Source organism: Pongo pygmaeus, chromosome X, assembly GCF_028885625.2.
Source record: "Pongo pygmaeus isolate AG05252 chromosome X, NHGRI_mPonPyg2-v2.0_pri, whole genome shotgun sequence".
Taxonomy (NCBI): domain Eukaryota; kingdom Metazoa; phylum Chordata; class Mammalia; order Primates; family Hominidae; genus Pongo; species Pongo pygmaeus.
This window is the reverse complement of record NC_072396.2, coordinates 144,145,426-144,163,884: the sequence shown is the minus strand read 5'-3', so window position 1 is coordinate 144,163,884 and position 18,459 is coordinate 144,145,426. Positions and strand designations below refer to the sequence as shown.

The window sequence follows — 18,459 nt, the reverse complement described above, 5'->3', positions numbered from 1 at the left end:
GATTACACATGTTAATAAATAAGCTTGTGACTTTTTTCTGGGGGAACACAGGCTAACAGAGTGACTGTATGGTTTTGGAGAATATGAATTTTTGAGTGACGAATCTAAACTTTTAAACTCTATTTTACATATGCTAGCATAGCCAAATGTAATAATTAGCTCTTAGTCCTTACTGATACTTCAGGAAATAAAGGGAGGCAAATCAACTGTTGCCAGGCGGACAAAGGAACCAGCTTGAGCTTTAACCTTTGCTACCAATAATGCACTAAGGCCATGATCCAAAAAGATGGCACTTGGTCCTATTAATTAATTAATTAATTTAAAGGCCTTTCTCCTCACTAACAGTGGTAATATCCCTGGATCTTTTTTTGTTACTAGCTATCATTTTGTTGCTACGAAGCAATGCTAAAGTGTTCAGCCAAATCAAACATTACCTGTAGAAAGTGTTCCGTCAATATGAGATTGTGATAAGTTACGAAAGGTGCAGCTTGGTTTGTCCAGGGCATGCACAATGGGAATGAATAAACTCTGTGTTTTCTCAATTGTGATTCTGTGTCATTGGCTAAGAAGTAACCAAACCTCTGTATCATTCTCCACATTTGTCATTGCCCTTTAGGGCCCAGTATGTTGTTGCTGCTGCTGTTGATCTTTGGCTTGTGGTGCGCAGGAGGTGGGAAATATTGCTTCCTAATCAGCAATCTTTTGCCCTCAGCTAAAAGGCTGAAGATTCCAGAAATAAAATGATGGCACAAGGAATTCCAGGGGAGAGTTCCATAGAGCAGAGCTAAGGAACAGTTAGAATGGGACTCATTTATCAACTACTGAGCATTTATATGTTAGGTACTGTGGTGGATATCGGCTCTCTCTTGTCCTGAAGGGGGTCTCAGTGCCTAGAATATCTGTTGAAGAACATCTCAAAGCATCTGTTTCTCTCCCTCCATGTTAACACAAACACTTTCTAATTCCCTTCATGCCTACTACAAATGTTAGCATGTTCTGCTTTATTTTATTCTGCCTTTATATTTCCTGATATATCCACTTGTGTGACAACCAAAGCTTGGACAAAAGATGTTTTATTTAACAAGTTTACCACAAAATATGCTGTGCTTCAGCTAAACTCAACTTATTTCCTTTTTTTACTCCTCAGAAATATGTAGTAAATAAGACAGTAGTGTCTGTGACATGCTGGAAAAATTGAAAAAGGTGTTTATATGCTTGTGATTTTATTTCTTTCCATTCTACTTTACTGTGGGAAAATGCCTCTGTTACTCTTTAGAAGAGACAGGAATGACCAAATTCTAACAGACCTTCATTTATCTGAGAGATATTTGGATTTGATGTACAGCTAGGGACATCATACAGAGGTCTTTATTCTAACCAAAGGGACCCAATAGCCAATTAATATTCTTTAACTAGAATGCATGCCCTGAATGTTTACACCTCTCTCTCACAGTGAAGGGCCTGATGAACAAGGGAAAAAGATAACAAAAAACTCTTATTGATGAAAATCTCCTTTCTTTTTTTCAAGACCTTATAAGACAAAAGACTTGGGGCCGAGATGCCCCATAAACTGTGCTATCTAGTGGCTGTTGAAATTAGTCTTTAATTTGAAGCAACAAACTTAAATGGTAATTTGTTTATGCTTTTGCTGTAGCTTTCCTCTATTGTCTGAGATAAAGAGCAATTTGTGGGAATTCTCATTTTGTTTGTGAGCTAACTGGGCTGAAAATATTTTTCTAAACCTTGATCAGATTGGTGGGTCAGATCAATATACCGTAGAGGCCAGGAGTGGTGGTGGCTGCAGTACAACTGCACAGCCCTGACCAAACCAAAATGTGGGAACATGAGAGTATCCAAGTTGTGTCAGTTGTAGACTTAGCATTTTTGCTGTGTGGAACATAGCCACACATGTAGTAAACTCTGTTGTAGAAGTTTTGTGCTTATATTTACATTCCTCAGGGCTATTCCCTTCCTCCTTTTAAAGCATCTTATTTTTAAACTAGGTAAAGATATTTATGTTTTCAATTATAGTTTACAACAATGTGCCCTTCGGTTGTAACTGAGACTAATTGAGTTACTCATTCCCTCAGCTCCAACGGCTATATTATTTAAGCTGATAATGAGTAACTACTCCAAGGATTTCTAGAGGTTTCCATAATAGCAAGATCAATTTTATCCAGGTAATTCTGAATTTCAAATTATAACCTTTCAGATGAAAGTAGCACTTCAGAGATATTGAATCAATTAACACACTCTCAAGAAAGGTAACCCAGGCATTAGTTTGTCCCCACAATGGAAACCTAAGGGAATGGGCGTCCAAGTCAGGTGTGCAAGTTCATTCACTCTTTTCTTTCTTTTCAAATGTCTTTGCCCTGTCACCTTTTCCTTTTTTTACCTTCTAAGAAATTTTCGAGCCTAAAGGAAGACGGTCAATGAATTTCTTTTTAGCAGTGAAAGGATTTCTGAACAACATTACAGGTGACTTTTTTCCTTTCTCAACAGGACAAGTGCAGCTGCTACATTTCATTTCATTTCATGCCTTTTTCATTTGTCAGGTGGATTGCTATAATGCCTTAATAGAGTCCTGCTAATTTTCTACTCTTTATCCTTAGTCATGTAGCCTGTGGTGTTAAATTCTTCCTTAGGATTGCATCTCTATTTTTCTGGAGTGTCAGAGTAGAAAGTGAATTCCTCATTAGCACTGTGTGCATTTCTCAATCACAGTACCAGTAATATTGCATCTGGAGGTAATAAACAAGTAGGTAAAGGACACTGGGGTTTACTGCTCCAATTACTGAAACCTTGGAAAAAGAAATAATCTAGGCTTTGAGAAGAAAAGGTACACAAGGATCCTAAGTTTGCTATGTAACATTTTTGATGTAATCAATATAGTCAAATTCAGGAATGAGCTTTGAATTTTGTCAACAAATTTAGCATATGAAGTGGTTTGTACATGTGGAGAATTCCCATTATATGGGATAATTGGCCAGTCATACTCCAGTTCTGTACTTAATTGACTTTCACTACCTATGTTGATAGCAATTTAGTCATGATTTCAATTTTCTGGGTTCAGTTTTCTCCGAGTTTTGAATATAGTAGTTAGAAGCATGGGTTTTGGTCACACTGAAATTTAAGTCCTGTCTAAACCATTTATGCCTCTGTAATTTTTGGCTGTTGGAGTTGCAGTTTTCTCATCTGCATAGAATGGACATAATGATAGTACTAACCACATATGGTTGTATTAAAGATTAATAAGTGAGTGGAACATCATTATTACTTAATATTAGTTACCAAATATTGTTATTGATTTTAATGTAGCTTCTTGAACTCATATCCTGAAAACTATAACTACAAATGAAATGTTTATAAGCGTCAAAAGTAAGTTTTTAAGAAAAATTACAATACACCAATATTGCATTTTCCAGTTTCAACTTGTTTCAGAGGGAAACTTTGAACCATGAGTATTCAAAAAATAGTTACTTACCTAATTCACAGTTCTTTCCTTCAAATCCAAATGGACACCAACATTCATAGGAATTAATGTCATCCTTGCAACTGCCGCCATTTAAACATGGGTTGGACTCACACTGATCTCCATCTTTGAGATAGGTTAAGAAATTGAATTGGCACATAAACTGCTTAGAATGCCCAGTCCTCCCCTGTAGATACTCATTGGGATGGGAGTCTGATTTTAGGGTTGGAGCAAAACTGCTGACCTGGAAGCCAGCTGCCTATAGGCATATGATGCTCCTGTCTTCCTGAGTTTCTAAAAGCCACCCAAACAAAGATCCTTAGGCTGACACCGTCCTAGAAAAGTGCCCTGAGGAAGGCATGTACATAGTTTATGCAATCCAAGGGAAGAGGGAGAAGGACGTTTTTGTGTAGAAATGTACTCTATCAGCACAGGGTGAGAAGGATTTTCAATCCTTCCTTATAGAATGATGGCAGAGTTAATTCCAAGTCAAATTTAATTGCTTCAACAAATATTATCTCTATGTCACACAAGGCTCTATTGCAGGTCTTGTAGAGCAAACTGAGCTAGATAATATATGGCGTTTCCACTTTAGGAACTGACGGCCTAGGCAGGGAGCAAATGAATCTGCTTTCTTGTATTGTCACTTAACTTTGATGTATCATATGCAGTAATGGTTCAAGACAATAGAAAACATGTCAGAAGCATCTGTTACTATGTTTTACAAATTCGGTTTCAAATGGTCTAGGTAATGTGAGAGACAGCATTCGATATATCATACAGAATTTAAAAAGATTCTACAGTGTGCTTTATTTATGTATGCATTGGTTATGTTTCCATTCTGCCTTTCTTGAAGTTTCTGCATTTACCGTGTACTTGAAAGCCTTTGAAGACACTGATGGTAAGAAAACAGGAGGAAGGAATAGGTGAAAGGAGAAAAGTCAGAATGAGAAGGGAATCTTTAAGTCTGGTTTCTTAGTGCTCTGCCTTAATCCATACTTCTAAAGGAGCTTTGGGAGAGAAGGATGAATAGAACCAGAAGGGAGATGGTAGGCACTTTGAACTAGAAAAATACCCCTGAAGAAAAAAATGGGAGCTTGATCTGTAAGACTCAATATATGAGAAACAAAGGAGTAAGAGATAAAGATAACAATAAGAATCAAAGAATGAGGGAAAAGGGGGAAACTGAGAAATTTCTAATTATCAGTCATATTTTAAAGCAAATCTCCTTGACATCTGGTATGTAGATTCCTGCCTGTTCTCCCTCTTCTCTGTCAGAAGCGTGTATCCAGGTTCCGTTGACTAAGAGACTAATATCCCTTTATCATAAATAGTCCCTCCCTGGAAAATTTGCTTATTTAAAAATTAGACCTTGTCCCCTCTGCTCCTAGATCTGATATGCTTTTGCACAGATACTCTAATTTGTTCCAATTCTATGAAAACAAAATCTGTTATCTCTGGTTTATTATTATTGATGTTCAGAACTGGTCTAGAAATGAGCTGCATTTGCCCTTTATATTATAGACCAACAAATGTGAATTATTCAGGACGTTTTACTGAAAGGGTCTGGGCTTTCAGCCAGCTACACAGGAACTCATTTGCTGAGACATGTCGTTAAAACGAGTGTCATTTTATCCCACATTTGGTTCTTCTTTGGTTTCTTGGCTGTGTGTACTTTGGGTTCAGGCAAAGCCATAGACAGTTGGGGTCAAATACAACAAGAGACAAGACCTTACCAAGTGAGAGATTCCTGTTTAAGACTACCAGGTTCCTGTTTAATGAATAACTGCATTTAGATTTGAAGGCCATGAGGTGTAATAGTGAAAGCAAGGGGTTGAGCAGCAGAGAATTTGGCTTCTCTTCTGGGCTTCATGACTCCCTAACTGGGAGACCTTTGGCAGTTCTTTTAACTTCCCTAAGCTTCAGTTTACTCTCCTGTAAAATGGAGTTAATATTGCTTTGGTCACAAGGATGATGTGAGGGTTAAATGTGATAGGCCTTTTGTAAACTGGAAAGTCTTGACCGATGCTAGTAATGTGGTTGGACAATCATTCTTCTTCAACCAGGCTCTTTATGTGATGAGTTGATGGTACAGAATAGCACAGCAGTGAGAAGCTTGGGTTTTTACTATGTGCAAGAAGAAACATAGGCTAATTTTGTAGTGGTTAGGAATCTCATCTGCAAGTGAAAAGAGGCAGGGAGTTTGTTTCTTTTTTGTTCTTGTTTTTGTTGTTTTATTTTTTGGTTGACGAAGCAGTAGTAACAGAGTAATGCCCTCCATATTTTCCAGATAGCTATACCTGTGGTATAGCAAACAGTGTACCTATGTGACCCAAAAGGCAAGGGCCCAACTTTAAAATATGATCCTGGGGGTGGGGAGTGAGCAATGAAGGGATTGTAGGAGTTTAATAGTCGGGAATTTTTTGGTGGGGAAAATAGGCATGGATTTACTTTTAGAAATAAATCATGTGATTCAAAGTTCTCAATTCTGCAGGAATGGAGATTACAAAGACCTATTTGGACTAACTTTAGGGGGCACCTCAGTAGAAGTTGGTATGGTAGTATTCATTTCTAAGATCAAGGAAAGGTAGATAAAACAATATAACAGAGTCAACTCTTTTTCTCTCATGATTTAAAAACAAAAGTGGAGGAGTTATGAGTTATGACAGTAAAAGAGTGCCCAGTAGTGTCTCCAGAACATAAACTGTAGAAAATAGAATTGGATTTCCAACTGATGGAAGTTGGTGAATTTGTTGTCTGGATTAATTTCTTTTTATTTATGCAGATAGTCTTAGGTAAGTCAATCTTTGAAACTTACCCTCCCTCAAAATCCTACTGCTGAATTTTAAGTTATTGTAGCTTTAAAGTTAGTTGTCATTAAAGTTTTGAGTTTTCCTTCTTTTGGTCAATTCATTTGATAAATATTTACTGAATACCTCTTTTCCAGATACTGTTCTAGGTGCTAGGAATATATCAGTAAACAAAACAATTGAATATCCCTGCCAACATGAAACTTGCATTTTAGTGGAGTAGGAAAAAATAAATGATAAATAGTATGAGTAAGAAATTATATGATACATTAGATGGTGAAAAGCTCTGTTAAAAAGTAGAGTGGGGTTCTGTACAGGTGTCTAGAGTGGTAAGGCTACTGGGGCAGGTTGAAATATTAATAGATGGTGAAGGTAGGCCTCATTAAGATGGTAACATTTGGGCAAAGACCTGAAGGAGGTGAGGGAGCCAGCCCACAGGAAGTTGGGAACAGCCAAATAAGAGAAACAGCCAGATAAATCCTCTAAAGTGGGAGCATTCCTAGAGTGTGCAAGAAGTGACAGGAAGGCCAGGGTGGCTGGAGCCCAGTGTGCGAGGAGAGAAGTAGCAGAGGAGGCAAGAAGGGTAATGGGGAGGGTGGGGAAGAATAATCATGGAAGGGCTTGTGGGCCATGATAATGAGGAGGACTTTGAAGCTATAAACATTTAAGTCAGTCAGCATTCTCTGATTTTACTGAGGAATGCAAACTTTCATTAGGTCCTAAGACACAATCATTTCAGTTTCTTCCTTCCACCTTCCTGGGGTGGATCAATGTTCTTTGTGAAGCCCTAGGGAGGATTAAACTTATTTACCAGCAATAGTTCCCACACTGGCATAACCCTGTAGTATATCACCATTCAATATGGGTTAGAGGGTTGGACTGATCTTTCTGAGTCCTTTTGACAAAGTTTAATATATTATCTATTTATGCAGAGAAAAAACCCACATAATTCTCAAATGTTTCATATATTAGCTAGAGGATGAAATGAATTGCTTACCAACATACTGCTTCCAAAATTCAGTCTATAAAGAATAAAAGAAGACAAATTAATGGTAATATTTAAAGTGTTTTGGTATTGATTTTATAATGTTATCTTTTTATAACATTTTAAATGTTATCTTTTATAACATTTAAAATACATAAATATATATGGATGCTTTAAAATTTTAAAGAGAAGTGTCTTTTTAAAGATTTTCTATTCTATGCTCTGCATCTGAAGGGTATTATATGGAAATACTCACTGTTCTTTCAGTGTTTTCAAAAACTTCTCGTGCTTCTTCAAAACTACACTTTTCTTCCATACATTCTCTCTCAAGGTTCCCTTGAACAAACTCTTCCAATTTACCTGAATTATACCTCTTTGGCCGATTCAGAATTTTGTTGGCATTTTCATGATCAAGAAACACTGAAATGTAAAAGAATAATTCTTTAGTTTTAGCAAAAAAGAAAACATCATGAAAATTTTACATCTCTTAAGAAAGTCTTTGTTTTTAATCCAAATAATCCGAAAGCCAATTTCTCTTTAGGGCATGGAGACAAAATCTGTGATGTTCCCACAGTATTGTATATACATGGAGATTTAGGAATTAAAATTCAATTTTACTTTTAGTCAGGAGAGTTCTAGTAATAAAAGGTCAGATTTCTAATCATATTTGAATTTACTTTGGATGAAAAAGAAAGTTCTCAAATGAGCAGTTAACTTCACACTTTGTCATCACTTGAAAATAGCTCATTGTGGATCCTTGCAAGGTGATCCATCACCCTGGCTGGGCTGTTTTCAGAATATGGTTGCCCAAATGACTTTGAACAAATGTCTCCTGAAGAACAGAAGCCTATTTATGGTCCAGCTGCAAATGTGACCCCAGTGTCTGTCACTAGATGTTAAAGAAAAATCACTGCATTAATTTAAAAAAGCAATTTCAGATCAACAGCACCTTTGGTTGGCAAGTGTTATAGGAATTGCAGTGATTTAAGCATCTCTCTAGAGTTCAGGATATGGTTTTTTTAAGCTACATCTACCTAGTCTGTAGAGACACTCCTGAACTCTGGAGGATTGATGTCTCTATCTGAATTATCTTTTTCCTTCCTTCCCTCCTTCATCTCCTCTCCTCTCTCTCTCTCTCTCTCTCTGTGTGTATATATATATATATATACACACACATATATATACACATATATGTATATACATATATACACACACACATATATATACACATATCTGTATATACATATATATATACACACACATATATATCATATCATGTATATATATGAGATAATAATTTGTTGCACAATGACATTGTGGTCAATGATGGACCACATTATACGACAGTGGTCCCATAAGGTTATAATACTGTATTTTCACTGTACCTTTTATATGTTTAGATACACAAATACTACTGTTACCATTGCCTACAGTGTTCAGTACAGTCACGTGCTGTACAGGTTTGCAGCCCAGGAGCCTAGGAGCAATAAGCCACATCAATACAATCTGAGTATGTAGTAAGCTATACCATTTAGGTTTAGGTAAGTACACTCTATTATGTTCGCACAACGATGAAATTGCTTAATGACACATTTCTCAGAATATATCCCCATTGTTAAGGAATGCATGGCTGTATACACACACATGTGTTTGTGTGTTTTCATGTATATACATATATGTGTATGTATGTATAAAATTAATAACAGGGACTCAAGAAGTTGCCTGGAGTTCTTCCTTTCTTCAAGGGTCTACCAATATATCTGATACCATCTCAAGAGGACCAAGGGCTTATAAGATGAACTTTCTGGGGTATTTGGGACTACTTCCTGATTAACTCCAAAAAGGAAGAGGAAGGAAAGTAAAAAGGAAAGGAAAGGAACGGAGATGAACTAAACTTTCTTCCCTTATTTTCATTGCAGCTGTTCACTTTATGGAGTGTTCTAGTCCCTTGACATCCCTGCTTTTCCCTTGCTCTGCAAGTTCTTTTTGGGCTCACTTTTTTTCTTTGAATTTAGCCTAGACTTTTTCTCTTCAACTCTTTTTTTTTTTTTTTTTTTGACAGAGTCTTGCTCTGTCGCCCAGGCTGGAGTGCAGTGGTGTGATCTCAGCTCACTGCAACCTCCATTTCATAGGTTCAAGCTATTCTCCTGCCTCAGCCTCCCAAGTAGCTGGGATTACAGACGCCCACCACCATGCCCAACTAATTTTTGTATTTTTAGTAAAGCCGGGGTTTCACCATTTCACCTTGTTGGCCAGGCTGGTGTCGAACTCCTGACCTCAAGTGATCTGCCTGCCTGGGCCTCTCAAAGTGCTGGGATTATAGGTGTGAGCCACCATGCCAGGCCTCTCTTCAACTCTTCATTTGCCAAATTTCCCAATTTCCTTCACTCCTTTGCAATGCTGTGCCTACCCTGCAATCCTAGCCCCTAAATCAGAGCAGCCATCTGCCTTCATCCTTCTCTTCCCAGACAGCCAAGGACTGTGAAGGAAAAAATCACCAAAATGCAGATGGATGCCACCACATATTGATGCCTCACAGCCTCCACCCACCTGTCTGCTCAGCAACTCATTTACTTGGCCCTGGACACTCCTAAATAGCATCCATACCTGCATGCATTTACAGTCGTTCCTCAGTATCCATGGAAAATTGGTGGCAAGACCCCCTGCAAATATCAAGATCTGTGGATGCTCAAGTCTCCGATACAAAAATGGCTTACTATTTGCATATAACCTAAACACATCCTCCTTTATACTTTAAATCATCTCTAGGTTTCTCTTAATAGCTAATACAATGTAAATGCTATGTAAATAGTTGTTATGCTGTATTGTTTAGGGAATAATGAAAGATAAAAAAGTCTGTACATGTTCAGTAGAGATGCAACCATCCATTTTTTTCTTGAATATTTTTGATCTGCAGTTAGTTGAATCTGTGGCTATGGAACTCACAGGGAGAGCTGACTGTACAGTGTGGTTGAGTGAAAAAACAGACTTTAGAATCAGATCAGACAGAAATAGGTTTGAATCAAGTATCTGCCTCCTCTAGACCTGTGACCTTGGACAAGTCACATAAGCTCTGAACCTTAACTTTGTCAAATGTAAAATAGGTTTAACAGTAGTATAATAAGAATATCTACCTCACAGGTGTTGACAGGATCAGTGAAACAATAAGCTGGTTATCTCTTTTTCTCCCTACTCCTTTCATGTTGGCCCTACCTTCTTCTGTTTTAAATGTTTCAATTCTCTTTAGCTCTTTAATAACTTTTGCGTAGCTCTTTTCCTTCCTTAATCACATTTATATAATGAAATGACTATTGTCATGATCAGGAATGACCTAAAGAATAATTTTGAGTTTATGTATTTACTGGCTGCTCTAAATAATTTCTCATTGTTGATCTCTCCTTTTTTAGGAAACTCTTTTTATAATAATCACTCTATTCTGATTCCCCTCTTTGCTCTAACTCCTGTTGTCCATCCAGCACTTGAATTGATTAACTCCTGTTCCTCTCCATGGCCCTTAAATGTCCAGGGTTCTCCCAGGCTCCAGCCTCAGCTTTTTCCTTTTTCACTTTATATATACTTACCAGGGCTGGGACAAGAGTGAACCAAACAAGGCATGTAGGGCACAATATTTAAGAGGTCCTCACTTCTCGGGGCGTATAAGTATATTTATGCCCTACAGGCCTTGCTTACCACAGTCTAGTCCGGCCCTGACCCTATCAACAAAATTTACTGAGCATACAACCACTACTGCCAGGCACTGTACTAGGCATCACAATATCCATGCTCACTCTCTAGATGCCCACACACGTGGCTGTAGCTACTGTTTACAGAACAATGAGTTCCAAATACTCATCTATAGTCAGATATGTCTCCTGAATTTCAGATTATCTTTCCAACTCCCTAACTGTATATCATAATGTAGCCAGTAATAGCTGATGTATATGTAATGCTTCTGCTGCGTTGGACACTGTGCTCAGTAACTTTGCATCCATTGTCTCACTTCATCCTCACAAAAGTCTCACGAGATAGGCACTGTCATCTTATTTTTGTAAATGAGGAAAACAGATTCATAGAGGCTAAGGGCTTTGCCCAAGGTAACATACTAAAACATCAGGCCCAGGATTCAGACTCTGGCAGTCAGACTAAAGAGCCAGTTCTCTTAGACTTTATGCTGTGGCCCATAATGACATCAAACACAAAGTCCCCAAGACTCTAGCCATTTCCCCTTCCATACCCAGATGGTTAAGTCATACCACTTCTACTTCCTTAACATCATTTGAACTCCTCTCTTTTTTTTGTACTGCTACTGTTCAGGTTCTAGCCTTTATGTCTCCCGTAGATAATTGCAATAGTCTCAAGATTGCTCTCTCCTAGTCTTGGTATGGCCCCCTCCCCCACTATCATCTCATTAGAGTGTTGCCAGACTGGGCATCCTAAATCAGCCATCAGTGGTACTCCTTATGTTTATACTTTGATACCTCCATATTGCATTTTATTGTCCAATCTCCTTAGGTTAATGACTTCATTATCTGATGACCAGCTCTGCCTAGTTTACCTGCCTCACTTGTCATAGTCCATATGGAACCACACAAAACTCCTGAAATACCTCACGTTCTTGCAAATCTGAGTCTTTGCACATGAGTGATCCTCTTTGCATAAAACGCCCTTATATCAGACATTTAAAGAGAGAGAACGCCTACTCATTCTTTTAAGACCCAGATGAAAATATTATCTCTCTATCAATTGTTTCCCCATTTAATGTGTTCCTTTCTCTATGATCCCTTAGTACCTGGTGCACATTTTATCACATTATATTGAAACCTGTCACCTGGCCTCATGGTGCTTTAGATCAAAGAGGGAGTCTGGTTTATCCCCATACCCCTAGTACCCTGACACAGTACCTGGCACCGTAGTTGTAACTCAGTAATGTTTGAATGAATGAAGGACATCTTTGATGCATACACTTTACAAAACTAAACTGGTTTTACAGAACTGTTTTAATTTCAAAATTCCAAACTGTTGCAATAATACCTAAAGGCAGCAGCCATGAAAATGCAACATCTCAGCAAATCACTCACAGAAACTCCTTTTAGAAGCCAATGAGAGTTTAATAGCAGAAAAGAGTGCCGCATTAATACTGTCCATCCTTAGAAAAATTCCCCTGGCCCCTTCCTCAAGGGCTTATTATCTCTGGCTACAATGGCTGCAGAATCACATTGCCTTTCTCCTTAGTATTATCTGGGGATCATATATTTAACTTCCCTTCAGGTTTATCGCTAGTCATTATTTCCCAGGCTCCAAAAGCCTGGTTCATCTTTATTCTTATCTATCCTTTTCCCAGCATCTGAAGTCTTCAAGGGGGCAGAAGCCCTCTTACAACCTTCATCATCTCACCACTTATATAGAAGAAAAGGTTTGGATCCTTTGTCCTCCCAGATGTCACACTAATGAGATATGTCTAATGGCCTTGCTTTATGTCCTGCTTTGTGAGTTTTCCAACAAATTTTCTTTATCCCTTGACTTTACTCACTTTGCTAGTTTAACCTCTGTATTTTTTTTTATCATTATTTCAGCATTTCAGTCTGATTTCACAGCTGACATCATGTCTGGAGTGGGAACCACAGGGCCAGTCAGCTTTCTGGGGGTGCTTAGGGTTGGCACCCCTGATCCTGGTACTGTCAGCTACTAGATTTGATTCTAGAAGGTTGACAAGTAAGTGTGATAAACGCTTCCTGTGAGAACATGCTGTTTGTCCAAATGGGATAATTTCTTCCCTGTATGTCTTCCTCTGGGGAATATATAAAGTCAGTGTAGTTGTGAAAAAACAAAGTGATATATGTTGCATTAGCTAACTTCCTACTCTTTATGTCAATTCTTAAGCTTGCTTTTGTCCCCTAGGGAACTCAACTGAGTATTGTGTTTCTCCAAATATTAACTCCAAGATGTCTGGCATAGAGACAAAGTGATTTTTTCCTAATCCATGAAAAGCTTTGGTGATAACTAACAGCTTGCTAATGAAAAGTTAATCTTTATGTTTTAACTAAAACTTTAAATTGAAGATTTATAATTTAAAAAATTAGAGACATACCTCATTACATACTTCTAAAACCTTGAAATGTCATATATCTTAAAATCAGACTTTTTGTGTAAATAAGACCATTGTTTGTGCTTTTGTTTCCCATTTTGATTTCAAAGTGGTAAGTCCAAACAAAAATAATGTGGTTAATTTTTTTTCACTATATTCTGCTATTTCTTTGTTTTCCCACTTTTAATTTTTTTAAACTAAGGAGATGAATGTTTTCTAACAGGAATTACATGGCCAAATCATAAATTGAACAGTGTTTATTAAACATAAATGCATCATAAGCATTGTCGATCTATTTAGTTTTAAAAATGAAGAAGAAGAAAACCTAGCTAACAAAGAACCAGTACTTACCAACTGCATGCTGGCTGTTAGACTCTTCAATATTGCTGTCAAATCATGTAATCAAAATTTAGCGAAGAAGACAGAATCAGATATTTCTATATCTAAAAGGCAAGCATACTCAATGTATTTTAAAAAAGGAAACAAACCTGTACATTCAGCACTGAGTAGATATCCTAAAAGGCAGATGGTGATGAGGCCTGGTGATTCTGCCATGATCATGTTCACGCGCTGCATAACCTTTGCTAGCAGATTGTGAAAGTGGTAAGGTCGATTAGTTGTACCAAAGTACAAGCTGAGCTGTATTTACTTCTGGGAAATAATGTCCATCTCCCTCAATGGGTCTTTGGACTATTTCCAATGGCCTCTTTGGACAAGTGAAGAGAATGGGCAGTGTCATTATTAAATTTCACCTCTGATTTCACGGGCTTCTGCCACTGTGGCTGATTTGAGTCTGAAACAGGAAGTGACACATCTTCAGAATGGAGATAGGCACAGTGGCTACATTTACTGTGGCAGCACAATTCATCAGTGGGACCCATCGTGTCTTTGTCAGAGAGCACCGATGTTTGCCAAAATGGCTGTACCACTTTACATTTCCATCAGCAATGTATGAGTGGTCCAGTTAGTTGATTTGATTTTTTTTTTTTTTACTGTCAGATTCTTAAGGTTGTTTATATATTCTAGATATGAGTCTTTTCATAGATACGTGGATTAAATATATTATCTCCAGCCTGTAGCTTGTCTTTTGTCCTCTTAATTAGGTCCTTCACAGAGTAGAATTTTTTGGTTTTGATGTAGTCCAGTTTATTTGTTTTTGTTTTATGGATCACATTTAGAACTCTTCCACTAACACTAGATCCTGATGATTTTTTTCCTATTTTTTTTCTAAATGTTTTACAGTTTGAAGTTTTAGATTTATGCCCGTGCTCCATTTTGAGTTAATATTTGTGTAAAGTATGATGTTTAGGTCAAACTTCATTTCTTTTTTTTTTTTTCATAGGTATGTCCAATTTATCCAGCACAATTTGTTAAAACAAAAAACAAAAATACCACCCTATCCTTCCTCCATTGAATGGCTTCTGAAATTTTTTCGTAAGTCAGTTAACCATATTGTTTTGGGTCTACTTCCGGTTTCTCTATCTATTTTTTGCGCCATTGATGTATTCATCCGTCTGCCAATATAACATTGTCATAATTACTGTAGCTATGTAGTAAGACTTTATATTAGGTAGAGTGATTCCTCCAACTTCATTCTTCTTTTGGTGAGATATTTTTAACTGTTCTAAGGGCTTGTATAAATTTTAGAATGATCTTTTTTTATTATTATACTTTGAGTTTTAGGGTACATGTGCACAACGTGCAGGTTTGTTACACATGTATACATGTGCCATGTTGGTGTGCTATACCCATTAACTCGTCATTTAGAATTAGGTATATCTCCTAATGCTATCCCTCCCCTCTCCCCCCACCCCACAACAGACCCCGGTGTATGATGTTCCCCTTCCTGTGTCCATGTGTTCTCATTGTTCAATTCCCACCTAAGAGTGAGAACATGCAGTGTTTGGTTTTTTGTCCTTGCGATAGTTTGCTAAGAATGATGGTTTCCAGCTTCATCCATGTCCCTAGAAAGGACATGGACTCATCTTTTTTATGGCTGCATAGTATTCCATGGTGTATACGTGCCACATTTTCTTAATCCAGTCTATCATTGTTGGACATTTGGCTTGGTTCCAAGTCTTTGCTATTGTGAATAGTGCCTCAATAAACATAAGTGTGCATGTGTCTTTATAGCAGCATGATTTATAATCCTTTGGGTATATACCCAATAATGAGATGGCTGGGTCAGATGGTATTTCTAGTTCTAGATCCCTGAGGAACCGCCACACTGACTTCCACAATGGTTGAACTAGTTTACAGTCCCACCAACAGTGTAAAAGTGCTCCTATTTCTCCACATCCTCTCCAGCACCTGTTGTTTCCTGACTTTTTGATGATCGCCACTCTAACTGGTGTGCGATGGTATCTCATTGTAGTTTTGATTTGCATTTCTCTGATGGCCAGTGATGATGAGCATTTTTTCATGTGTCTGTTGGATGCATGAATGTCTTCTTTTGAGAAGTGTCTGTTCATGTCCTTCGCCCACTTTTTGATGGGGTTGTTTGTTTTCTTCTGTAAATTTGTTTGAGTTCATTGTAGATTCTGGATATTAGCCCTTTGTCAGATGAGTAGATTGCAAAAATTTTCTCCCATTCTGTAGGTTGCCTGTTCACTCTGATGGTAGTTTCTTTTGCTGTGCAGAAGCTCTTTAGTTTAATTAGATCCCATTTGTCAATTTTGGCTTTTGTTGCCATTGCTTTTGGTGTTTTTGACATGAAGTCCTTGCTCATGCCTATGTCCTGAATGGTATTGCCTAGGTTTTCTTCTAGGCTTTTTATGGTTTTAGGTCTAACATTTAAGTGTTTAATCCATCTTGAATTAATTTTTGTATAAGGTGTATAAGGTGTAAGGAAGGGATCCAGTTTCAGCTTTCTACACATGGCTAGCCAGTTTTCCCAGCACCGTTTATTAAATAGGGAATCCTTTCCCCATTTCTTGTTTTTGTCAGGTTTGTCAAAGATCAGATACTTGTAGATATGTGGCATTATTTCTGAGGGCTCTGTTCTGTTCCATTGGTCTATATCTCTGTTTTTGTACCAGTACCATGCTGTTTTGGTTACTGTAGCCTTGTAGTATAGCTTGAAGTCAGGTAGCATGATGCCTCCAGCTTTGTTCTTTTGGCTTAGGATTGTCTTGGCAACTCAGGCTCTTTTTTGGTTCCATATGAACTTTAAAGTAGCTTTTTCCAATTTTGTGAAGAAAGTCATTGGTAGCTTGATGGGGACGGCATTGAATCTACAAATTACCTTGGGCAGTATGGCCATTTTCACAATATTGATTCTTCCTACCCATGAGCATAGAATGTTCTTCCATTTGTTTGTATTATCTTTTATTTCATTGAGCAGTGGTTTGTAGTTCTCCTTGAAGAGGTCCTTCACATCCCTTGTAAGTTGGATTCCTAGGTATTTTATTCTCTTTGAAGCAATTGTGAATGGGAGTTCACTCATGATTTGGCTCTCTGTTTGTCTGCTATTGGTGTATAAGACTGCTTGTGATTTTTGCACATTGATTTTGTATCCTGAGACTTTGCTGAAGTTGCTTATCAGCTTAAGGAGATTTTGGGCTGAGACGATGGGGTTTTCTAAATATACAGTCATGTCATCTGCAAACAGGGACAATTTGACTTCCTCTTTCCTAATTGAATACCCTTTATTTCCTTCTCCTGCCTGATTGCCCTGGCCAGAACTTCCAACACTATGTTGAATAGGAGTGGTGAGAGAGGGCATCCCTGTCTTGTGCCAGTTTTCAAAGGAAATGCTTCCAGTTTTTGCCCATTCAGTATGATATTGGCTGTGGGTTTGTCATAGATAGCTCTTATGATTTTGAGATATGTCCCATCAATACCTAATTTATTGAGAGTTTTTAGCATGAAGGGTTGTTGAATTTTGTCAAAGGCCTTTTCTGCATCTATTGAGATAATCATGTGGTTTTTGTCTTTGGTTCTGTTTATATGCTGGATTATGTTTATTGATTTGGGTATGTTGAACCAGCCTTGCATCCCAGGGATCAAGCCCACTTGATCATGGTGGATAAGCTTTTTGATGTGCTGCTGGATTTGGTTTGCCAGTATTTTATTGAAGATTTTTGCATTGATGTTCATCAGGGATATTGGTCTAAAATTCTCTTTTTTTGTTGTGTCTCTGCCAGGCTTTGGTATCAGGATGATGCTGGCCTCATAAAATGAGTTAGGGAGGATTCCTTCTTTTTCTATTGATTGGAATACTTTCAGAAGGAATGATACCATCTCCTCCTTGTACATCTGGTAGAATTCGGCTGTGAATCCATCTGGTCCTGGACTTTTTTTGGTTGGTAAGCTATTAATTATTGCCTCAATTTCAGATCCTGTTATTGGTCTATTCAGAGATTCAACTTCTTCCTGGTTTAGTCTTGGGAGGGTGTATGTATCAAGGAATTTATCCATTTCTTCCAGATTTTCTAGTTTATTTGCATAGAGGTGTTTATAGTATTCTCTGATGGTAGTTTGTATTTCCATGGGATCGGTGGTGATATCCCCTTTGTCATTTTTTATTGCATCTATTTGATTCTGCTCTCTTTTCTTCTTTATTAGTCTTGCTAGCGGTCTATCAATTTTATTGATCTTTTCAAAAAACCAGCTCCTGGATTCATTGATTTTTTGAAGGGTTTTTTGTGTTTCTATTTCCTTCAGTTCTGCTGTGATCTTAGTTATTTCTTGCCTTCTGCTAGCTTTTGAATATGTTTGCCCTTGCTTCTCTAGTTCTTTTAATTGTGATGTTAGGGTGTCAATTTTAGATCTTTCCTGCTTTCTCTTGTGGGCATTTAGTGCTATAAATTTTCCTCTACACACTGCTTTGAATGTGTCCCAGAGATTCTGGTATGTTGTGTCTTTGTTCTCATTGGTTTCAAAGAACATCTTTATTTCTGCCTTCATTTAGTTATGTACCCAGTAGTCATTCAGGAGCAGGTTGTTCAGTTTCCATGTAGTTGAGCAGTTTTGAGTGAGTTTCTTAATCCTGAGTTCTAGTTTGATTGCACTGTGGTCTGAGAGACAGTTTATTATAATTTCTGTTCTGTTACATTTGCTGAGGAGTGCTTTACTTCCAACTATGTGGTCAGTTTTGGAATAGGTG

The 18,459-nt window shown here is 37.7% G+C and overlaps 1 protein-coding gene across 1 annotated transcript in view; it reads right to left on the bottom strand.

Annotated features, from left to right (window-relative positions):
• F9 (coagulation factor IX) overlaps window positions 1-13,958 on the bottom strand; it is a 39,753-nt gene extending 25,795 nt beyond the window's left edge. The window contains exons 1-4 of the mRNA XM_054473213.1: window positions 13,841-13,958; window positions 7,524-7,687; window positions 7,280-7,304; window positions 3,485-3,598 (exon numbers count right to left, since the gene is read on the bottom strand). Coding sequence (XP_054329188.1) covers window positions 3,485-3,598; window positions 7,280-7,304; window positions 7,524-7,687; window positions 13,841-13,928 — 391 coding nt within the window. The 5' untranslated portion in view covers window positions 13,929-13,958. The remainder of the gene's footprint in view (window positions 1-3,484; window positions 3,599-7,279; window positions 7,305-7,523; window positions 7,688-13,840) is intronic.
• Between the last annotated feature and the right edge of the window lie 4,501 nt (window positions 13,959-18,459).